The 25,376-nt window shown below is 35.4% G+C and overlaps 1 protein-coding gene across 5 annotated transcripts in view; it reads left to right on the forward strand.

Annotated features, from left to right (window-relative positions):
- The window catches only part of NUBPL (NUBP iron-sulfur cluster assembly factor, mitochondrial), a 235,721-nt gene that overhangs the window by 46,285 nt on the left and 164,060 nt on the right, over positions 1-25,376 (forward strand). For all 5 annotated transcript variants that reach the window (XR_008549746.1, XR_008549748.1, XR_008549747.1 and 2 more), the window contains exons 5-6: positions 18,835-18,874; positions 18,961-19,051. Coding sequence is in view for 2 of the 5 variants with exons in the window: in XM_037503190.2 (XP_037359087.1) it covers positions 18,835-18,874; positions 18,961-19,051 (131 nt within the window). In the remaining 3 variants the exon portion in view is untranslated. The remainder of the gene's footprint in view (positions 1-18,834; positions 18,875-18,960; positions 19,052-25,376) is intronic.

The following is a 25,376-nucleotide window of genomic DNA, read 5'->3' on the forward strand; positions in this document are numbered from 1 at the left end:
TCCCTGGCAGGGTATAGAAGTTGTGCTGCAGTGGCTGCAGAGAGTTTCATAGGTTGCATCTTAACCCCTTGCACCACCAGGGAGGCCCTTTCTTAGATTTTGAATTGGATTTCATAACATCACTCATTGGTTATTTAGAAAATATTAGTTCATTGATTAATACTGGTCTTCCAAATGTTTGCAGATTTTATGATAGAATATTTTAAATACTCATTTGCTGTTATATAATATTTAAAAGATCCATTTGTTAATGCTGTATTATTATTGATCTTACGAGACAATTCTTTACGAATTGGGAAGCAGTCACAAACTCATGGTGGCTAAGATAAAAGGCTTTCCAAAATCTCTAATTTTATTCAAAAACTTAAATTTTGTCATAGACAATAAATGTTGTCAATTGTGTATTTTAAGTGCGGACTCACTTCATTTTTATATATCAAATATCTGAAATCTAATAGCAATTGTTTGTCAGTTTGTTTTTCAAGTGAAAATGTTGCTCGATGAAAAATACATGTCTGCAGCCTCTGCAGCATGAGTTTGATTCCCTTCCAGGGAGATGACCCACATGGCATAGCAGACCTCTCCTGTCTTACCTGCTGCTCCCCTCACAGGAGAGGGAGGGTATTTCAGTCAATCTCCTGCTCTGTTTCCTAGTCTGTCTCTGGTGAATCCTCTCACCCCCCTCATCTCTGGCCTGTACTACCCAGTTCTTATATGCATAAATAAATAAATATTTAAAAAAATTCATCTAGTTTAGCCATTGAAATTCAGTATGCACCACTTTGGTGGCGCAAGATATGAAGTCTCAGCACTATGAAGCTATCAGCAGCCACTACAGCACAAGTTTGATCCCCGGCCAGGGAGCTAACCCACTTGGTGCAGCAGACATTTCCTGTCTTGCCCGCTGCTCCCCACAGCAATGTATCTCAGTAGATTTGCCTGTTATGCTCCCCACTGTGTCTCTGATGAATCCATTCTCCTCCCCCTCCCCTGCACCTCTGGCCTGCACCCCAGCTCTTGTATGCATAAATAAATAAAATAAATCTTAAAAATAAAGAAATTCAATATGCAGAAAAGAGGTACTTTGTGTGTACTTCCTATTTTATAGCACAGAATGTACTCAAGGGTTATGACTTAATAAGTTCAATAATTTTTACTACTTCATCCAGGGCATTCTTCAGTGAAAATGGCATTAATTTTTGTAGTGCACAGTGGTGATGAATATGATAACTACTAGGACAGTTTGGTGCTACTGTCTTGATTTCTGCTGAAGTCTTGACAGTTTTACTTACTGTTGCTTTTAGATCATAAGGTCAACCTAGTGAAAGGCTAAATGATAAATGATATCTTAGCTTTATCATTTTGAATCATGGTGAATCATCTGAAAGATTCTTGGTAATCCCCAGAGGATCAGTGACTGATTGGAGAACAGATGGCTTAATGGAAAGTTCTTCAACCAAAAGTCAGAAGTCTCAGTTTTTAATTTAGAAATTCTTGCTATGGAAAGAAATTATTAATTTCATTCTTTTCCTTTCTTTTTTAAAAGTGATTTAGAAATGACTGCTCTACAAAGTAGTTTGTCTCTAATGCCTGGAAATACTATTTTAGATGCAGTACTTTGTAAACAAATCCTATAGACATTTGAACTAGGTCTTTCCGTTTATTTTGTTTACTCTTGGCATTAGGGTATGTGGTATTTATATCTTTAAAATTTCCTTTTTAAAAGTCTACTAGAAACAATAAAGGAGAACACTAAAGTGGCAGGATACAAAAATCAGTAGTCAGAAATCTGTTGCATCTCTATAGTATGCAAACAATGAATTGGAAGAAAGAGAAATTATAAAAAATCCTACTTACAATTGCATCAAAAAGGATAAAATACCCGGAAATAAACCTAACAAAGGAGGGTAAAGACCTATGCACTGAAAACTATAAGACATGGCTAAAATAAAATAAATAGAAGACACAAAGAAATGGAAAGATATTTTGTGTTTATGGACTGGAAGAATTAACATTGTTAAAATGACTACCATATAGGCCTCCCCTAGTGGTGCAGGTGGTTGAGCGCAGCACTGTGAAGCTGTCCGCAGCCTCTGCAGTGCCAGTTCGATCCCGGCCGGCCTGCAAGGGTCCCACAAGGTGCGGCAGATAGCTCCTGTCTCGCCCACTGCTCCCCTCAGCAGTGTATTTCGTCAGTCTGCCTGTTCTGCTCCCCACTCTGTCTCTGGTGAATCCTCTCACCCTCCCACACTTCTGGCCTGTACCCCGGTTCTTGTATAAATGAATAAATAAATCTTTAAAAAAATAAAATGACCACCTTACATAAAGCTATATACAAATTCAGTGCAAATCCCTATAAAAATTCCAGTAGGATTTTTCAAAGAAATTAAACAACCAACACTAAAATGTGCATGGAACCACAAAGGGCCTGAATAGCTAAAGCAATTCTAAGAAAAAAGAAGAAAAATGGAAGAATCATGAACCAGATTTCAAATTATACTATAAAATGATAGTAATCAAAATAGTATAGTATTAGAATATAAGCAGATGCACAGACAAATTAAATAGAATTGAGAGCTCAGAATAAAACCAGACATATATGAAAGTTAATTTACGGCAAAGGAGCCGAACATGTAATGGAGAAAAGACAGTCCTTTCAACAGACGGTGAAAAGAAAACTGGACAGTCACATGCAAAAAAAATGAAACTTGATTGCTTTCTAACACCATTCACAAAGAGTAATTCCAAATGGATTAATGACTTGTATGTAAAACCAGAATTCATAAAATACATAAGAAATGTGCTCCATGACATCAACCTCAGTAACATCTTTGGGGACTTGACTGTAATGCCAAGGGAAGCAAAACCAAAAATAAATGAGTAGACTACATCAAATTAAAAAAAATATTTGAACCTTGAAAGAAATCATCACAAAGATAAAAAGGCCGACCTACTGATAGGGAGGAGATAGTTATACATCATATATCTGAGAAGGGGTTAATATCAAAAAGGTAAAAAGACCTCATATAATTTAACAATAAAAAATATCCCAATCAAAAATGGGCAGAAGATCTGAATAGACATTTCTTCAAAGAAAACATAGAGGTGACCAATAGGCACATGATTTTCATCATCACTTAGTGTTAGGGAAATGAAGATCAAAACCACAGTGAAATATCACTTCACACCTAGAAGAATGGTCTTTATTAAATAGACTGCAAACAACAAGTATTGGCAAGGGTGAGGAGACAAAAGAACTCTGTACACCATTGACAGCAGTGTAAATTGGCACATCTTCTATGGAAAAAAGTATGGCGATTCCTCAAAAATTAAAAATAGAATTGCCATATGATTTAGTAATTCCATTTCTAGGTTTTATCCAAAAGATATGAAAACACGAATTTGAAAAGATATATTCATACCTATTTATGTACATTACAGCACCTTTGGCAATACTCAAGATATGCAAACAACCTAAATGACCTTTGACGGATGACTGGATAAAGAAGATGTGAGATATATATATATATATATATATACATACATACATACACATACACACACACACACACACACACATATATAAATTTTATAGTGGTGAATGATAACAGAATTTTGGTGTTAGGTACCATATGGTATAGATAGTTAATAAAGTGTGAAGCTATATTCTTGAAACTTGTATTGCAAATAAAAAATTATATAATACCTGAATGTGATTATCATCCACACAGACACTGCAGTCTTGTTGAATATAAACTATAAGATACAAAAGTTTTCCTTAAGCTTAGTTTGCAACCTGATTAATAAACACTCAAATAGCTGTATTCTTTATGCTACCACATAAGAGACCACACAGCAAGATTGAGAACTGAGGTAGTATAGAATGATTTTACGAAGATGTTAGAATTTTATTTGACCTTAATGGAAATGGGGAAATGATGTGTGCCAAGGTACAAAGAGAGCTTGCCATCCTTCTTGGCCAAATTTTCCCTTTCCCAAATAAATAGCTGTTCTCAGTTTCTCTCTTGCATTCTCTTTCCTTTCTGTGACATGGTTTTTCTTGTACTTCTTTTCTTTAGATCACTGTGGAACCTGTGGTTTATGATGCTATTAAGACAGTGTGGTGTGGTGGATTTTGGTCTTTGAAGTCAGACTGACCCAACTGCCAATTCTAGTGACACCATTTACTGCTGTGTACTCACAGTGAAGCTCCAGAACTTTGAAGGCAGTATGAAATTTGAGAGATAATAAACTTAAAGGTCCTCAATAAATGTTAACTATCTTCCCCCACTATTATAAGTAGTCAATAGCAACAGAGTATGTATTAATTAATATGATGGCATGCTGTGATGAAACTTAACTGTTAAACAGGGAGAGCAAACGAGTAACTGCAAAGGAGGCTTTAAGGTATAGTGGTTACCATGGCTTTAGAGTCTGAGATATTTGCAGTAAAATCCTGACTGCAACCTGTTATTACTTTTGTTTACTATGGGCAAGTTGGCTTAAACTCTCCAAATCTTAGTTTATTTTTATAATAAATGAAAATGGTTTGAAGAAGATAGTCTTAAAAAATGATTTGAAGAAGATAGTCTTAGATGATTGTGTTCAGTCCCATTGGGGCTATTGATTGACTTGACCAGTGAATGTCTTCACTTTGATGAACTAATCTTTGGTATGAATGGGGTTGTATTTTTAGGGTTGACATGGGGTTTGAATTTTTGGTATGAATGGGATTGACAATTTTAGGTCAGGAATTTTTTTTTTAAAGATTAATTTATTTATGCATATAAGAGCTGGGGCACAGGCCAGAGATGCAGGGGGGTGGGGTGAGAGGTTTCACCAGAGACAGAGTGGGGAGCAGAACAGGCAGACTGACGAAATACACTGCTGAGGGGAGCAGCGGGAGAGACAGGAGAGGTCTGCCATGCCATGTGGGATTCTCGCTTGCTGGCTGGGCTCAAAGCCGTCCTGCAGAGGCTGCGGACAGCTTCACAGTGCGGCGCTTAACCACCTGCACCACCAGGGAGGCACCATGAATATTTTAATACTGACCGTTTCAAAAGCTCCATGCATATATCTCTTGCCTAAAATACTTACTGTTTGGTCTCTTATAAAAAAAAGTTTGCCAATTCCTGTTACACAGTTAAGTTACTTGGAATCCTTTTGATTTTTTTCAGGCTTATATTTCAACTTTGCATGGGTCCAGTGCAGTCTTTCATGTAGGACTAGTTTATCTCCCGGTACTATGGCAATTCTCTTCTGTGGGACCTAACCTTGTATTGTGAAATCTTTACTCGGTGACTGGTGGAAACATAAATTATTCCCAGCCAGGTGTGATCTTCAGGAATTGTAAAACTTTCATCTGTGTTTCTTTTCCCAATCTCTGGAAATTTCTTCTCACTCATGTGCAGATGGATATTGGTGAAAGATTCCAGTGTTGTCTTCTCCAGTTCTCTGGAGTTTTTCCCCTCTGTGTTGCTACCTCTCTCTGATAATCTGCCCCACAACTTCTGTCTGTTTTGTTTTCTCCTAATTCTGCTTCTGTTTTCTTAATGCAGCAAGGTTACTTAGCTTTATTCCGATTGCCTTCCCTGTGCTGCAGCCCGGAAACTATTTCCAGTGCGGTAAATCTGAGCTTTCACAGGTCTCATTTCCTCGTTTCCCTGCTTTCAGGGATCATGGTACTCCTGTCTATTGTTCCATATTTCAAAACATAGTTTGATAGATTTGTCCTTTCTTAGGGCAATTCTAATAATAATAATTCTTATTTTTTTTTTTTTAAAGATTTATTTATTTATACAAGCACTGGGTACAGTCAGAAGCGCGGGAGGGTGAGAGAATTCACCAGAGCCAGAGCAGGGAGCAGAGCAGGCAGAAGGACCGAAGCACACTGCTGAGGGGAGCAGTGGGTGTGGGACCCTTGCCTGGTGGCTGGGGAGCAGCCGGGGATCGAACCGGCGCCGCAGAGGCTGTGGGCCGCTTCGCAAACCAGAGCTCAACCGCTGCGCCACCGGGGAGGCCCAATAATTCTTATTTTGAACAGAATCTGCTTCCTTATAACTTTTGTTTGCTTTTACTACTTCTACCCTCATGAGAACACCAAATTGAATTCTTTTTCCTTTGGTAACTTGTGAACTATTTCTACATCATAATCACAATCCTCAGTTTTATCTCAGCTAAACAATTTCTGGCATTCTGGTTGTCTTCCTGGCCATTAGTCACTTTGTCAGTGGCCCGCTTAAATGAAGCCGCCCGATTTGATTATTTCTAGGCATTTTTAGGAGTGATGTCATCAATTTACTTCATTTACCTAATGCAAAATAGTGAGCAATACAGTGAAAGAAGAAGAGTGAGAGAGTCTGTTCTTTAACTTCTTTCTGTTTATCCTTACTTAATTTCCTTGGTTATGGATATAAGTAAGGAAACAACAACTGGGTTCATCAGGCTCCCATAATCTCATATTCCCCTATTACCTGTCATTTTCTCCTCCTAAAATAAAAGTTCCTCATCTTCAAGATTATAAACTGTAATCACTGTGAAATAACCTACATTTATACATTGCAACTTCATCTAAACCTACTCATTTTCAGTAACCCTCACAGTTTTGGCAGTTTGACTTCTGTGACACATAGGTTCTCTTTTTTCTTATTCAACTTATTGCTACCCGTTGAAAATGTGGACTCTTTCTTGGGTTCTAAGAAACTTGGTCACTTTTGAAAAAGATTCCCTTTATCTTTTTATGGTTAATATAGCTGTATAAGCCATGATGGTCAAGTAATATATAATGGTTGTCATACAGGATTCTATTTTATAGCCATAATTTATATCATACCTAATTGTTAGTTATCATTTTATAAAAGCAGCAGCAATAAACTACAAACTAATTTCCCCTGTCAGTAATATGAATGTAGCATCGTGGCATTGAGCCAGATGAAAAAGATAAGAAAAAGAAAGCATAATCCAGTCAGTCAGAAAAGACATTAATTGAATTTGATTGTAGTGTTCAGAATATCAGCAGTTCAAAGCACATAATTAAATGTTGTGTTAAGAGGTTGCTTAATAAATTGAAGGAATGTTTGCTATTCTGGATTGCAAGGAAAGTCATGGGTTTGAAAAGTTCTGGTACTATTAAAAAATAAAAGCAAGCATGGTAACCAAATAGGACTCTCCTAGAAAGAGCCTCTAGAGTCTTTGACCCTGTCTGATTCTCTAATAATCTATATCCCTAAACCAAATCTGGTGAACAAGTTCCCTTTAATTATACAATAGATCTAATTCATTAATATCAACATTTTTGTACTAAGGTAAGCCCAAAGTTTATAATCATTGTGATGATAAATGCATATTTGTTTTTAAAAATGTAAGAGAGGGCCTCCCTGGTGGCACAGCGGGTTGAGTGAAGCGCTGTGAGGCTGTCTACAGGCTTTGCAGCACAGGTTTGATTCCTGGCCAGCCAGGGAAATACCCACATGGCATGGCAGACCTCTCCTGCCTTGCCCGCTGCTTCCCTCAGCAGTTTTCGGTCCGCCTGCCTGTTCTCCCTGCTGTCTCTGGTGAATTCTCTCATCCTCCTGTGCCTCTGGCCTGTACCCCAGTTCTTGTAGAAATAAATAAATCTTGAAAAAAAAATGTAAGAGAATCAAATGTTTAAATACTCTGACATTTTAGATTTGTGATTTTAACATGAAATGTTTAATTGATATTTAACAAATATTATGAACCAACTGAAAATATGTCTGATTGTGAGTGAAAGAACCCAACACAACAGTAACTTAAAAAAGATAGTTTTTCTTTCTTGTAGTAGTTTGGAGGCAATTAACTCAGGACTGATATTGACAGTTGTATTACACAAAGTCCTGAGGAACCAGTGTTTTTCCCAGTTCACTGATATGCCACACTTAGGAGGACTAATGTGAAAGACAAAAATCATTTGTTTAAGTTTGTAAATGGTGTTGGTGCAAATAATTGGATTTATTTCATTTATTAGTTTGGTTTATTTTTAAAATTATTTTAATGATTTACTATTGGTTTGCAATAATGTATAATTCTGGTTTACTTTGGTTTATTAAATTTATAAGAATTGCCTGGATATATAGAATGATTTTGGTAGTTTATAAAGCTGCTCTGTCAGGCATTTGGGACATTTGAGAGAATCAGATTTATTTGACTTGTAAAGGCAATTTAAAATGTATGCAAATTATTTTTAATTTTATTTATTTATTTTTAAAGATTTATTTTTTTATTTTTTTTAAAGATTTATTTACTTATGTACATAGGGACTGGGGTACAGGCCAGTGGTGTGGAGGGTGAGAGGATTCACCAGAGACAGTGGGGAGCAGAACAGACAGATTGACTGAAATACACTGCTGAGGGGAGCAGCGGGTGAGTCAGGAGAGGTCTGCTGCACCATGTGGGTCACCTCCCTGGCTGGGGATTGAATTTGTGCTGCAGTGGTTGCGGATAGCTTCATAGGTTGCATCTTAACCCCTACGCCACCAGGGAGGCCCAAGATTTATTTATTTTTATACAAGAGCTGGGGTACAGGCCAGAGGCGCGGGAAGATGAGAGGATTCACCAGAGGCAGAGCGGGGAGCAGAACAGGCAGACTGACTGAAATACACTGCTGAGGGGAGCAGCGGGCGCGACAGGAGAGGTCTGCCATGCTATGTGGGAATCTCCCTGGCTGGCCGGGAATTGAACCCACACTGCAGAGGCTGCAGACAGCTTCACAGTGCTGTGCTCAACCCACTGCGCCACCGGGGAGGCCCTGCAAATTATTTTAACTAGCTTTATATTTGGATATAGTTGTTTAGGGAAATTTAATCTGTAATGAGTAATTGAACACAAAAGGAAGTAATTGTTTTTATTTTTATACTAAATTATAAACTACATAAAAAATAACATGATTGTAAGGTGAACTTAAAGACATAAAAATGAGTTTAAAAACATAACACAAGTACCTGTAGGTAATCAATTTTTGTATAATAAAATCCCCCATAAACAGAAGTAGACAGATGAGATAACATACTATGCACATGGAGTTGAGGCCTCTAAAGTTATTTTTTAATAGCTCTTTAATCTCTTTAATATTTGTATATCTTTCATTATACTTTGACACATTCAGCTCTTTTTTGTTATTATTTTATTTTTTATTGAAGTACTATTGGTTTACATCCTTGTTAGTGATTTGGAAGTATGGAATCTCCCTCTTCAGGTGTAGTCACTGTAGTGCATCCACCACCAAAGTACCAATAGTGCACCATGGTCCATTGTGCACTCTTCCCACCCTCTTCTTACCTCCACTTTCCCCTCCTCCTCCTCCTCTGGATACCTGAGTTATGTGGTCATCTTTTAAGGGTTGATTTTAAAGTTTGTTTTGGTCTGATCCTTTGGTTTGTCTGTATTCTAAATATAAGTGACACCATCTGGTGTTTATCTTGCTCCTTCTGCCTTATTTCACTTAGCTTAATCCCTTTCAGCTCCATCTATGTTGCCACAAATGGCATAAGTCTATCTTTTTGATCACTGAGTACTTGCTATTCCTTTGTGTGTATATATACCACATCTTCTTGATCAGTTCATCTCTTTTGGGGCACTTAGGTTGTTTCCATAGCTTGTCTAGTGTAAATAGTATTGCAGTAAGCATGGAACTACAGGTTTTCTTTCAAATTAGTAGTTTTTTTTTTTTTCATTCTTTGGCTAGATACCTAGAAGTGGAATTGCTAGGTCTTATGGCAGATCCATTTTTAATTTTTTGAGAAACCTCCATACATACTGTCTTTCATGGGGTTTGGACAAGTCTACATTCCCACCAACAATGCAGCGGGCTTCCTTTTTCTCCACACCCTCCCCAGTACTTGTTTCTGTTCATTTTGATATGGGTCATTTTCACAGGTGTGAGGTATTATCTCCTTGTAGTCTTGGTTGCACTTCTCTGATGATAAGTGATAATGACATTTTTTCACGTGCATGTTGGCCATATGTGTGTCTTCTTTGGAGAAGGGCCTATTTAATTGAATTTTTGATTGCATTATTTGTTTTCTTTTTGATGTTTGTAGATTCAAATTAAAGATTCATTCTTTCAGTAGTAGTGATAGTTTTGTCAAAAATTTAGCTATGTATATGGGGAAGTCTATGCAACATGAACTAGTTGACTTTCACAATAAGTTCAAATAACTACAAATATGTATAACAATAGCATGTAACTTAGTTGTTTTTTATGGGAATGACTTTCATTGAAAAATGCTGTCTTCATATTTAATGTCCATTGCTTTGAAAACTAGGTATCAAAAAAGGGCCTATGTTTAAAAACTTTTGAAATTTGATACCATTCTACATATTTGGACATGTAAATTATTAAGTTATTTCTCAAATTATAATGTTGCTCTTTTAGTACAATTGACATTTTGTGGAAGGGACTATTGGATATTGAGTAATTTAAAATTTCCTTTCTCTTTAAATAAATGGTGGTATTTTTTCTTCTTCAGTAATTTTGAATATTTGTGTCCTCATTTTAAAGACACCAATATAAAAGTAATATTTTATAAAACTATCAAGTTTGTAGAGTGCTTCATTGAATAATGAAGTTTTTTCTTTGTACCAGAGATACCCATAACTGGGCCAAATTCTATGGTCTGCTTTGTAGGATTTGTTTTGTTTGAAGTTTATCTTTGTCTAGTGACTGTATGGTTAGTGTCTTCCATAGACTTTATGTGGGAACATATTGTGTGTGTTTTTCTTTGCCATTTTACCCCTACTTCCAAACCTTGTGCTTGGTGTGAAAATAAACCACAGTAAATGTTGAATGAGTGAGTGAAAAGACTTTTCTTAAGTAGTATGTTTTTGTTGATTCTTTAAAATAAAATTCATTTTTGCAGGAATATAATTTATATTTAGTTTTTCTTATGGTTTTAGCTATTTTATAAGTCAGTTGCTAATAATCTTAAATTGTATAGAATGGAATGTTTAGTATATGTGCTGCCGAAGCAAACACTAGAATGGAATGTTTAAAGCAGTTAATTTCCTAGAAATGTTTTAATCACAAAGCTGAAATCACAAAACTATCCAAAATTTACAAGGTTTCATTACCCTTTTGGACAATCTCCAGTTTACCCTGGGATCACAGACATGAGTGATTGCTTCCTATTACATCTTTTCTCTGTTTTTTTCTCCTTATACTTGATATATTGGTGATTTATAAAGGTTTCTAAACCTTTAGTGTAACTAAGTAGGTCCATGTAGAAAGGCTTGTTTACATAGTATTTTTATGAAAAGGCGTTGGCCCCTGAGTATTTGTAAATGTACTATCTTTTATTTTATAGTTATGTTTTTATTGTAATTTATATTTATTTATATTCCACAGCAATATCTTTTTATTATAGATTTTTTACATTCCATTTTTTTTTCCAGTAATCTTCTTGAAGTAGTTTTTCATTTATATGCTTGGTATCTTTCTCCTTCCTCTTAAAACTGATTTAGTTTATGTAATTCTCTAAACCACACTGGCATGAAGACTACACTGAAGGTAGTGTTTTGTCTTTGTTTTTTAATTTTTTTTGTACTATATTCTGTTTATGTTCTTGGTTTGTTTTTTTAAATGCTGGCAGTCAAAATTTTGTTTTAATTTTTTCATATCTAGACATTTTTGTTATTTTACAATATGTACATTAACGGCATTTTTGTGCAGTTTTGTGTTAAGCCCTAGTAATATGGCTAAGATTTTTTTCTTTTTCCAATTTACTACTCCTGTGTTGTTTCATTTGCCACTAAATATCTTCTTTTGTCACTGTCTTATGGGTATGTATTGCCAGTTTGTTTCGCATCCTAGATCTTTAGTACTTGCAATTCACTACTTTTGCTTAAAAATGAATTTGAAATTTTTAGAAACCAATGGAGTAATCGAAGAAAACCTGTTTTATATAGCATATAAATTTGTAAAGAAGCTGGAAATGTCACCATATAAATAGAAAAATTGGGGGTTATAGTAATTTAGTTAAAGTATGTATCAAAACTCAAAATAGTCATCTGCAGATTTATAGCTTGCAGTCACAACTAAGACCTTTCCATTAACTTAAAAGATGATTCACATTAATTACAGAATTACGTGGTAAATCAGAGCATGTTAGATCATTTTGGGGAACTTGCTTGGCTATCATAAATAAAAGGATATGTAGCCTTGAAATGGTATCTTTCCTTACCTCATATATGCTATATGACCTTAGACCTTCTGCTTCTTTGAATATGTATATGTTGGAGGAATATGGGCCTTAGGAGAACCAGAACTAGACTCAAATCCTTCCTGCTTTTGTTGCTAACTGTTTAACTTTGGGCAGAGTATTTCAGTCTTCTCAACTTTAACTGCTTCACATGGAATATGTCATATAAAGACAACTTGACCAAGACCACAGCTATTAAGTGGGTAATGTCTTATAATAAGTTGTATTTTGCTGCACTGAAAATACCTGGCTAACCAAAATAGGGTGTGCAGGCTTCTTTTAATATCTGCTGTTTTTTGACTGGCTAGCTATTTATAAAAAGCTTTAGCCATTTTATAAACATCTATTTTTGAGCACCAGCTATACTAAGCATGGAGAATATGGTATTTAGTTGGGAAGACAAAAATGATAAATAATCATACAGATAACATTTGTTGTGTCAGATGCTGGAGACGATTAGAAGAGGGAATGATTATGGAGATTATGGGGAATGATTATGGTGTGGAGAGTGCCAAGGAAGAAGGGGATTTAAGATAAGCAGAGAGGAGGTTGGGTATATAGCCTTCACTTTCCTCATCTGTAATACAGATAGTGCTTGCTTCATAGGGTTATTGTAAGGATTCTGTGAAATGCAGTGCTGTAGAGTATCTGCAGTGCTGTGGGGCACATGCTATTTTTGTTTCTCTTACATTGACTATAAATGGTTCCTTCTGTCATCTTTTAAATTTTTCCTTCCTTAATGCCTGACTACTCCTTTAACTTGGAAGTTAACACATAGTTTTCATCTTACATGCCAGCTGGTTACATTGAACATAAACTTGAAAAAATTCTAAGTTCTTACTTTGTTTTAGCAGGAAAGAATGTGATCAGTTAGTGATGCCAATGCAAGTATGAAGGTGGCTAGAGGCAGAAAATGCTGTATTATGAATTGTTGAATTAACAGTATGGAAAGCAAATATTTATCATCCTTATCTCGTCTTATTGTTGAATATCCTTCCTTTCACTTTTTCCAGTTAAACTCCATATTATATATAAATTGTCAAATTTCAGAAGTAGAATACCAACTTTATCTTTTTACTTCTAGTTACTTGGTAAAATATCTGCTGAATGATTATGTGAAGGAAATCTTAGCTCCAGAGTAGACAGGAAATTGCCCACTTTTTAAAATATCTCTTATACATTATTCCATTTATAGTCTAATGAGCAGTTTCTATTTAAAAAAAAAATACTTATATCATCTACATAGTTTAAGTTCTTGGTATGGTTTACTTGTCACAATGTTTTCCTATGGAAACCACCCACATGAGAAAATTAGAGTTTTGATAAGCAAGGGATGGGCTGGAAAAGAAAGGGGCATTTTGGTGGGGGGAAGGAAAAGATTGAATTTTCAGAAAGCTTTGTCAGAATGACTTTCAGCTTTGAGATGGTTGGGTGCCAGAGATGGGGCAGTAGGATTCCAAGATTGTGCAAAAAGATAAATGAAGGGACCAATGTTACCTCAATAAAGAAAAAAAAAGGTAAATGAACTTTTCTACTAAGTGATAAATGTAAAATTGTAAAAACATTGAAGAATTTTCTTTAAGTTCTTACTTTCTATTCCTTCTTTAGTATTGTATAGCCCCTTTCTTTCCACTTCTAGATAGTTTTATTATATTGCCTTTTAACTGTTCAGGTTGGTGCTTGAGTTTTGACCCATTCCATTCTCCTATCTTGACTCACCATCTCCCTAAATCCTTTTTATCTTCTAGGTAAACAAGTAGTTTACTGGTGGTAGTTACTGGCAGAACTTCCTCACCCAGCCACTTGCAGTTCTGGGGATAACAATAGTGGACACAATTCCTTTCTTGCATCTGATTTCTCATAAGAAAGGATGTTGGTTTTAGAAAGAAAAGAAGTAATAGGAAAGTGAATGGTAAGAAGGTGAAATTTTAAAATTTGCACTGAAGGCTCTTTCCTACTTTCTGAAGATTCTTTCACTTTTCACTTCTCATTAATGTGTAGATAAAGCAGGCTTGTTTTTATTAAGTTGATGTATTTATTTTATGTTTAAATAGTTCTTAAAATTGATTAAATAAGGTGATATATTCTTGGCTGCACACTGTTCTCATTTTAAAAAATGGATTTGACACTTATATGATTTCAATTTATAATTTTTTAAAGACATATTCATGAGCCTTAGTTTTCCACTATATTTAAAATGCTTCCTTTATTTTTGGAGCCAGGGAACAGAATAGAATAAGCACAGATTTTTCAGGCATATTGGTAATATCAAGTAAGTGGGATATCTGCGGCTTAGCTGATTCATGAATGATGGAATGATTACAGAAAAAAGATCTAACTCTAGATCAGATTTACCATTGGAACTTTTGGTAATGCTAACTTTAACAGAAAGATTTCAAGTAGCCTTTTTTTAAAATTGCCACTTCCTTTTAATCTAATTATTCTGTTTGATTTGATCACAGAATCTAGTGTAGCTTGGCAATTTATTGTAAAAGTAGTCTCTAAATCTGTTTGAAATCCTCTTAGTGATATACAGCCAATTTTTAAAAAAAGGTTTATTTATTTATTCATGCAAGAACTGGGGTATAGGCCAGAGGTATGGGGGGTAAGAGGATTCACCAGAGACAGAGTGGGGAGCAGGCAGACTGACTGAAATGTCTGCTTAGGGGAGCAGCGGGGTGAGACAGGAGAGGTCTGCTATGCCATGTGGGTCAGTTCCCTGGCCAGGGATCGAACTCCTGCTGTGGTGGCTGCCCATAGCTTTGTAATGCTCCAACTTAACCCCTTGCTCCAACTTAACCCCTTGCGCCACCAGGGAGGCCCCCATTCAGCCAATTAATTAAATTCATATCTATTAGAAATGAAAGAGCTTTGTTGTAATTGCCGGAGGAGGAGGGTGTGGTCATTCATTCTATGATTGGCATTGTGGCAATTGATGTTGTTTGACCACTAAGTATCTTTCATGCTTCAATGCATGGGTTATCATGAAGAGATGAGTACACAGGAAATAATGAGCTATGTTTTGATAATTTTGACTAATGATGGTCTCTTCAAAAAGCTATTATTCACAGGGCAGTGTGACTTTCTATATAAACTTTTTGATGTTTTCATGTAAGCTTTCAACCAGTAGTTAGTTTTGTTAGTTTTTCTATTAGGTTTATATGGAGGAATAACTGTACACATTTTCTTTTAATAAAATTTTAAGTCAAAGAAAATAATTTGTACCTGTAATAGGAGTTGTGGTTCAGAGTCTTTCCTTATTAATTTAAAATTATGGCTTTAGCCTGTGTCAATATTCAGTTCTGGTAGTTTTATTGATTAAAATGCTTTTAGGCAGTATTAATTTTGTTGATTGACATGTAGGAGACGATAAAGAAGAAAGTATCTTTAACTTTCTTTTTAATGTATATGCTCTACAAGTTTAGTAGCTCAGTGTTCATTTTTCCCTGTTAAATTTTGAAGAAACACATTTAACATTGTGATAAAATGTGCTCATATTGCTTTTGGTTTACAGTTTATCATTCACTGAAATGCAAGAAATATTTAAAATACACTTTCTCTGGGTTTAACATGCTGTTAAAATAAAGATTGTTCCTTTTGAGTTTCAATTTTGTGAAAAGATTTTTTTACTGTTCCAATGTCTTAGTCTGTTCAGGCTGTCATCATGCAAAATAGATTGGGTTTCTTAAACTATAAACGTTTATTTCCCATTTCTGGAGGCTGAGAAGTTCAAGATGGAGATGCCAACAGATTTGATGTCTAGTGAGGACCTGCTTCTTGGTTATAAATGGCCATTCATTACTGCCCTACAGGGCAGCAAGAACAAGAAGGCTCTTCTCGTTGGGGTACCTTTTATAAGGGCATTAATCCCATTCACTAGTGCACCACACTCATGGCGTAATCACCTTCCAAAGACTACACCTTCCTAATTCTATCACATTGGAAGTTAGGGTTCAACATGAATTTTGAGACAGGGGGAGACACAGACATTCAGTCCATAACACCTTGTTTCAATTTTCAGTTTGTGTTTGAACTTCTAGCCATCTTTTGAACAGAGTCAAATAACTTAGATCTTCCATTTCTAATGAAGGACTAAGCAAATAGATGATATCCATATTCTTCTATTTTATCTTGGTGAATTTTTGCCTATGACACATTAAAAACAAGATAAGGCTGTCATTTCCTTTTTTAAAAAACATTTGTTTATGCATAGAGCTGGGGTACAGGCCAGAGATGCGGGGGGTGAGAAGATTTACCACAGACAGAGTGGGGAACAGAACAGGCAGACTGACTGAAAAACACTGCTGAGGGGAGCAGTGGGCGAGACAGGAAAGGTGTGCCTCGCCATGTGGGTTGCTCCCTGGCCAGCTGGGGATTGAATTCATGCCACAGGGGCTGTGGTCTGCCCCATAGTATGGTGCTTAACCCCTTGCACCATCAGGGAGACCAGACGCTGTCATTTCTTTTGCAGGTTTTAGCCAATGCACTAAGACAAGAAAAAGTAGTGTTATTAATAGTGGAAAGAAAAAGACAAAATTGTCATTAATTACATGTAATGTATTTTTCTACCTAGAAAATTCAAAAGAAATAATAATAAAAAGGACCTCCTTCGTGGCCTAGGGGTTAAGCCTTAGTGCTTTCACTGCTATGGCCTGAGTTTAATCCCTGAGCATGGAGCTACCACATGGTGCAGCGGACCTTTTCTGTCTTGCACACTGCCCCCCTCAGCAGTGTGTTTCAGTCAATCTGCCTGTTCTGCTCCCCACTCTGTCCCTGGTGACTCTTCACCTCCCATACCTCTGGCATACACCTCAGTTCTTAAAAAAAAAAATGAAAAAACTTGCTAAGAAAAGGGGAGACATGAAAGATATATTGGGGGAAAAGATCACTGTAAAAACATTAGCAGTTTTCTCTTTCTGATTCTGGCAGTGTGGCTGACTATGTTCAGAATAACTTCTCTTGTAGCAGTATACCTTAAAATATTACATGGAATATTTGCAAAATTACTTTTTCAGTACATGATGGAGATAGTAAGAGAGGAAGGGCATTTCACAGAATTTATAAATAACAAGAAAGTGTGAGTTAATTGGTGTAGCTGTGTACTGGATTGATGTCTGCCCTGGTATTACTTGGTTGTCCTTGGTGCCTTATGGCCTGTATTGTATAGATCTGTGTATGAAAGAATGGAGAGAAAGTTTGGCACCTAAGGAGGGAGGATGTTTCAATGGAGAATCACCATGTAAACCTTTGGACACCCTGAAGGATGACATCCTTAATAAGTGACCAATAAAATTAATCTTGCTACATTGGTAATTACTTGTGGTATGTGTTGTATTTGTCCTTTACTCTGTGTAGAGTGGGAAAAAAATGGACAGCTAAAACAACAGATTAGATATAATTAAAGAGGAAATTCATTTACTGGAATGGAGATGAAGAGAAAAATACCTAGAATTTAGTTTATAGAAAAGCTGGGAAAAAAAATGGAAGTTTGAGGGGCATGCATAAAAAGACCAATGTAGGAGGTTTAATCAGATTTCTAGAAGGAGATAATGGAGAAAATCTGAGAGGCAGTATTCAAAGAGATAATGGCTGAACATTTTCCAAGATATAACTAAAATTCAGGACAATAGCATATGAATTGGCTTGGGAGAGAGTGTGACTGGATTGGAACTCTTCAATCAAGATGGAGGCATTGATAAACTTTACACTTAAAATTAGATGTGTTTAAGTACTGAGCAATCATAAGAATATAAACACACTGGATAATTTGTTCTTTTTTTATCTTAAAAATTTTTTTGAGGTAACTTTGGTTTACAATATTGTATGTGATTTAGAAGTATAGGATCACAAGTTTCAGTTTGATTTGTTTGACAAATGGTGAAAATGTAATGAGAGAAAGAGTCTGAAGAATAAGACTAACAAAAAAAAGTGAGACAAAGAGAAAGTATAAAGTAGAATGGTAAATATAAATCTAAATATATCAGCAATATAAGTATTGTACAACTCTCCAATTAAAAGAGTAATATTGTAAAACAAGAAAAAATAGAAGCAAGATGAAGCAAAACAAAATCCAGAGCTATATCTAAAACATGAAAATATACATGGATTAAAAGTTAAAGAATTGGAAAAGATCAATCAGGCAGAATTAAAGTGGGTATAGTTATATTAATATCAGACAAAATAGACTTTAAAGAGTTTAAAGCTAAAGTGTTAAAGAAGATAAGGAATTGCTCTCTATAACAATCTTGATATAGTGGTCATATATAGGACATTCTTTTAAAAAACTTTTACAAAATTGTGCACTGGGCCATGTAATTGTAGCTGTAAAAACAATTTCTAAATAACCGTTACTTGAAAAAAGAAATGAAGTACTGAAAATAACGTGCTCAGTGTTTAAGAAGTTCAAACCATACAGTAAACCCAAAGAAAGTAGAAGGAATTGATTAAAATGAATGAATTTGTAAACAAAAATATAGTAGAGAGGACTAACAAAACCTATATGTATTTCTAAGTTGGCACTCTTTGATAAGGAAATAAGACTTTATGAAAGTAAGTCAGAATATGTATGTATAATGACAATCTTCTACAAGAGATTTTTTTTTTTTCTTTCTTATTTCAGGTAACCTAATGAGGCCTCTTTTGAATTATGGTATTGCTTGGTGAGCATATCTTTTTTGCTTTATGTTACTTTTCTGAATAATATTAACTTGTGTAAATTAGTTGTACATTTCATTTACTGTTGCAGCATGTCTATGGGCTTTCTGGTTGAAGAGACTGCTCCAGTTGTTTGGAGAGGCCCTATGGTTATGTCAGCCATTGAGAAACTGTTGAGGCAGGTAAGAAAATTGCATTAAGTATCATTTTATTATTTGCACAAGGAGGTTAATGCTTTTGCTGATTGGAGAGTTGTTAAAATTTGTGTTGGGTTTGAAATGTTTTGCAAAAGAATTCACTTGATAGACTGAATGTATAATCAGGTATGTGGCGCCAGGACCAAATTTCACTGTTACATGATTAAATTTTTCTCTTTGCTTGTGAACATACCAGAAATACTATTTATATTGTCCTGTTGGTCTGCTGAGTTGCAGTAAGATGAGGAAATCTATTTTGTAAGTAATCTGTCTTCTTTAAATTCATGGTTAATTTCATTGTGGACAATATTGAGTTATAAGAGCAGTGTAGAAATTGCTCAGATGTTAAAAAACAAAACAAAACATGGTGCTTGTGATTAAAAATAACTTCAAAACAAAACAAAAATTTGTTTGAATTCATGTGGCTATGTATTCATGTATTTGTGCCTCATCTTTTGTCCAGTCAACTTTAATTTATCCTTAAGAAAAGGAAGAGAACAGTTGATTGGATAATCTAAAAATAACAGATGAGCTATATGTTGTTTGTAGGAATATATTTTATATTTTCTTTGTAGCTGTGAATTTATAAGCTCTGCTTAATCCTGTTTAAATTTATAATTATGATCTAGGTAAATATTATAAGTAATTTGGAATTTCTGTACTAACTGAGAACAGTTAGTTACCTCCTATTTATGTTTTACTTTGGGTCAGGCACCCTGTGATAGGTTGACAGTTCTAATCCTTGATAGTCCTATATTCACTTAAAATTGTAAAAGTAAGTAGATGAAATAATGTCTTGAATTTTAAAAACTCTTGTGGGTTTTTTTTTTTCTTTTACTATACATTTACAATGTGCTCTCTGGTCCCAGAATCATTCTTTGTAATTTGGTAAGGAATATGGTTTGTTAACTTTTACCAATAATTGCAACATCTGAGGGATAACTTATTTTTCTGGGTACAAAAGCAATAGTAAGGGAAATGTTATGGCTTTAGTTTGCCAGTGTTTAGTAATTTATCTGCTTAGTTTCATTCCACCACCCTCCAACCTCATCTGCTAAAAGGAAGGGAAGACTTTAATGAAGTTACATGATAAGTATATGTATGCATTTTGTGATGTTTGGTGAAAAAGCATGCCTGGCCATAAAATAAAAGTTAAATTTTTGTGATCAGTTAGGAAAACTAGGCAGGTAAATGGTAAAATGCCATTTTTAGTACCAGGTTTGTCAATATATCTTCCTTTTTATTCTCATGAATTTTGAAAGAAATTTTTATTTTTCATTTTGACTTTAAACATTAAGGGATAAACAGCTAGTAATTTCACTTGCTTTTTAAAATTTTTCTGTTATTTGTTAATATTCCTGAGTAGTTTTTTTCCCTCCTAAATTGTGTTTAATGTAGATATAATTAGTTTTACTCAAATGAGGAAGTGTTGTCTTAGAATCTTTGAGAATACAGGATATTGGGAAAAAAATTAATTTCAGTGATTAGAAAAAGAGCTATATAAAGGAAAACTTCAAAGGCTGGTCTGATATCAGCACCTGCTGTGGTCACTGTGTAAACCCTGGAGACCAGAGATTTTGGCAGCAGTTTCAGTGCTTTTGGTTCAGTCTCCAGTAACCCCAAATGTGATGCAGATGCCAGTTTTTTTCTAGGGTTCTGATAATGGCATATAATGAGTTGGTTGTTTCCTAGCAACAAAAGAAGCAGTTTCACTTTAGCTGATCCTGCAATAGGAATGAGACATTTTCCCTTGATAGTTGGTATTAGTGATTTCCCTGACAATGGAATTTCACTTCTGAATAAGGAATGTTCTCAGCCTTTGGTTTACAAAAGAATTTTGCTTTTGAGTGTGGGCTAAGCTCTGCTTAATCCTGTATAAAATGGAAAAAAAAAAACCCCAAACTGAGCCCCCTTAGCACCTCTCATGGGAAGAGCCAAAAGAGTTTGATACACCATTTTTTAAGGGGCAAGTGATTATACATGAAGGCTTAATAAATGTTTTTTTTCCCCTAGTGTTTTAATAGCATAATTAACAACCAAATTCTTTTCTGTATTTAATATATTAGGCAAGAGAGCTTTATTATTGCCTACGGTGTCGTAGGCAATAATAAACATAATAAACATAATAAACTTATGACATTTTATTTACTTGTACCATTTCAACATGGTAACTATAATAAAACCCTTTTTTCTAGTTTGTAACCCATTTGCTTTCTAAGTTTTCTATACAAAATTATTATACCAGTTATCGTCCTAGTTCACTTTAAGCCGTCTAACAGAGAATGTTTGATTTTAAATATTAGTAGTTGAAAGGCATGTGTACTTAGCTGAATCATACCTAAATCCTTCTTATTTGGCAGTGACAATAGATTTGGAGATTTTTTGACTCTTAAAGATTTATGGGGGCATAATAAAATTACTTTAAATGACTTTCTTTTAGTCATTAATTGTTTAAAGTTTCTAAGGAAATTTTCCATTTTCCTTTTTTTGACATTGTATAACTAATATAAATTACCTTACTCATCCAGATTTATGACACATGAAATATTGTATCAGAGTGTCCCAGACACTTATGCACAGATAAAATATTAAATGATGTTCTTATGATAATTAAATTAGCAATAAGTATACCCAAGGAATTATTGCCTTGCATTGAAAAAAAGAGTCACAGACTATGCATCAAGTATAGCTGAAGTTATCAAAAGTCTTTATTATCAGTTTTGAGCACCTGGCCTTATTCATTCCTCTCTGGGATTTTTACATCATCAGATACTTTCCTGGTTTTCATATTTAAAATACTTTATTAGCCTTCTAGGGCATTAAGGAATGAACAACACTAATTATTTCAGTTAGACAGGACAGTTCTGTACAGTCTCTCAGAATTTTTTTCTTTAAAAGCCCTTTAAACATGAGGAAATTTTCTATATAGTAAATTGCTCAGTTATTGCTATTAGATTTATTTGGGACCTTAATTTGAGGCTAAAGTTAAGTCTAATTTTGAATTCTCTCTTTTCTTTTACAACTATAGATTAGTGAAGAAATAGAGATATAACTAAAGCCCAGTTTTTGGTAGTATTTTTCTGAGGCATTCTTACCTAGTAATAACTCAGTTTTATTGATCTAGCAGGGGTTTCATTTGATCATCATGTATTTATTTATTTACTTATTTGTTGAATTGGCATCAAGTGATTATTGCTATAATTTAAAAATGTCTTTGGACTTTTTGTCATCTTCAGCAGCAGACATTTAGTGGCTACTTACTATGTTTGGGGCATTGATTAGATACTGAGGACACATGGATGTGTAAGGCATAGTTTCAGTTTTCAGAATTAAAAATAAAGCTTTTGGTTACAGACCCACTTTTTGACTTGTAGGAATAATGAAGATGTTTAGCTATGTTAGATTTTTTTATAATTTTTCAATATTTTACTTCAGGCAATCAGGTTGGAACTTACAGAACGAGGGTGTGTATTGTATAGTATTGACCATTCAGTTTGGTGGATACAAGGATATTAAATTCACAAATTTATTTAGGTTCTGTGTCATAGAAGGAAACCTCCAGCAACACTGAAAAAGAACAAGTTCTCAGAAGAAATTAGAAACAACCCATGAATATTAATTGCTGGCTCTTTTCTCTTACTTAACATGCCCTTCTTTTTCTGCTAATTATCAGAGATGACTTATATGAGTAACTCCAACTCATTGTGATGCTTGAAATATAATCAACTTTGAATATTGTGATGTCCTTGTTTTCACATATTGCTACTATAGATATCTAAGACAGAAAGCTATTACAGTTTTGTAGACTGGTACCAATTGTCCCCATTCCTCCACTCCAAGTCATTTATGCTAGATATCTTAAATGTTAGAGTAGAGCTGGTTAGTGTCATTACTTAACCAATTTACTCTTGTATTCTGGTCTCTAATACCACATGCGTAGGGACACTTTTCATCTAATAAAACTCCTCAGTAACCTGAAGGTTTAAGTAGGTAATTTTATCACAAAAACAATAGAAATTAAACAAGGCGACCAAAGTGTGAAAAAGAAAATTATTCTCCATTGTCAGCCACAGATACTCTCTCACTTCTTGTTCTGGATAGTTTTGGGTTGCAGCAATTTGTGAGCTGGGAGAGCTCTGCCGCTTTCAGTTTCTTTTCTAACTTGACACCCAGGGAAGTCCTCACTGTAGACCTCTGATTATATATAGCTGAGTCAAATTATTTTCTGCTCTACATCAGCCTTAGTCCTGGTACCTTTGGAAGATGATGACTCTTTACTATTCTTGGCCATGAATTTCTTGAAATCTTTCTTTAGGTTTTAGGTCTTGCAGTCATGTCTTGCTCTTTCCTGTATGCCCCCTTACCATTTGGTATATGCTTAGCTATTTCTTTATAATAGTTCTCCCCTTTGGGAGATTAGAATTTTTTACCTATATACTACAGATCTTGTAGACTTACAGAGTGGTTGAAGTTGTGGTCTCAAGTTACCAGTGTTTCTTCCTTACCATTATTACTTCCTTATCACTGTTTCAATTTTATGAGACAGTCCATTTTGTCAATTCTCTTTCAAACAAATCAGCATCCTGCATGCTTTCCACTTACATCAGAGCTACAGTTAGAGCCTGCCCTTAACATGAACTGACTGCCCAGGACGCCTATCACTTCCCTCTGGTAGATACTTCCCTCAAGTACACACTTCCCTCTGGCAGACAGACAAAGAAGGAAACATTAATAGAAAGCATTAATAGAAGCATTAATAGAAAAATGTGCTAGCCAGTGAAATGTATTGATCAAAGGGGGATAAAATGATATCAGACCTAATTCATTAGCAGCAAAAACTAGTGAATTCAAAATAATTTTTCTTGGAAAATAAATAAATTAAAAGTTGGCTAATTGCCACACCCTTATACTATCCCTTTTCTACCTTGAAACTTTGACTTTTTCCCTGCATATTAATTTTTCATCCTTAGCAAGGAAATGTAGTGAAACAGGATTCTTACTTAAAGAATGTAGAATGGAGGTAAGGGGCACAAGTTGACTACTGAGTCCAAATGGAATATAGATTTCATATATGATTTTTCTGGCATCTAAATACAGAAGGACAGGGGCCTCTCTGGTGGCACAGGGGTTAGAGTCTCAGTAATGTCAAACTGTCACCAGCCAATATGGCATGAATTCAATCCACGGCCTGGGAGCTAACCCACGTGGCTCAGCCCTGCTGTCTCCTGTCTTGCCCGCTGCTCTCCTTAGCAGTATACTTCAGTAGATCCACCTGTTCTGCTTCTCACTCTGTCTCTGGTGAATCTTCTCACCCCCCACACCTCTGGGTTACATCCCAGTGCTTGTATGCATAAATAAAAATAAATCTTTAAGAATAAATAAATAATTACAAAAGGACAATTGGAGTGTATGTTTTAGCTCCAGACCTAAATTTTAAAAGAGAGCAGACAAGGAAGAAGCAAGAAAGAGAAAGTTAGAAAAGTACCAGGAAATTGAAGTCATCATTGTGGTTTAAACTTGGTCAGTGTCTCATTATAACTAGAGATGGACTGGGAATTCTTTTGTGTCTACAATACAGAGAAACTTCTCCCATTTCCTTCTTTGTCTGTCTGCCAGAGGGAAGTGTGTACTTGAGGGAAGTATCTACCAGAGGGAAGTGATAGGCATCCTGGGCAGTCAGTTCATGTTAAGGGCAGGCTCTAACTGCAGCTCTGATGTAAGTGGAAAGCATGCAGGATGCTGATTTGTTTGAAAGAGAATTGACAAAATGGACTGTCTCATTCAATTGAAGCGATCAAAATTAATGCAAAAGGAAGCATTAATAGAAAAATGTGCTAGCCAGTGAAATGTATTGATCAAAGGGGGATAAAATGATATCAGACCTAATTCATTAGCAGCAAAAACTAGTGAATTAAAAATATTTTTTCTTGGAAAATAAATAAATTAAAAGTTGGCTAATTGCCACACCTTTATACTATCCCATTTCTATCTTGAAACTGCAGGAGCATTTCTTTTTCTTTCTTTCTTTTTTTTTTTTTTAAGATTTATTTATTTATACAAGAACTGTGGTACAGGTCAGAGGCACGGGAGGGTGAGAAAATTCGCCAGAGATGAATGGGGAACAGAACAGGCAGACAGAACAAAGACATTGCTGAGGGGAGCAGTGGGCGAGGCAGAAGAGGTCTGCCTTGCCATGTGGGCTGCTCCCTGGGCGGCCGGGAATCGAACCTGCGCTGCAGAGGCTGCGGTCAGCTTCACAGGGTGGTGTTCAACCCGCTGCACCACTGAGGAGGCCCCATGCAGGAGCATT

This window comes from Talpa occidentalis, unplaced genomic scaffold, assembly GCF_014898055.3.
Source record: "Talpa occidentalis isolate TD23 unplaced genomic scaffold, MPIMG_talOcc4v2.1 talOcc4.11, whole genome shotgun sequence".
Classification (NCBI taxonomy): domain Eukaryota; kingdom Metazoa; phylum Chordata; class Mammalia; order Eulipotyphla; family Talpidae; genus Talpa; species Talpa occidentalis.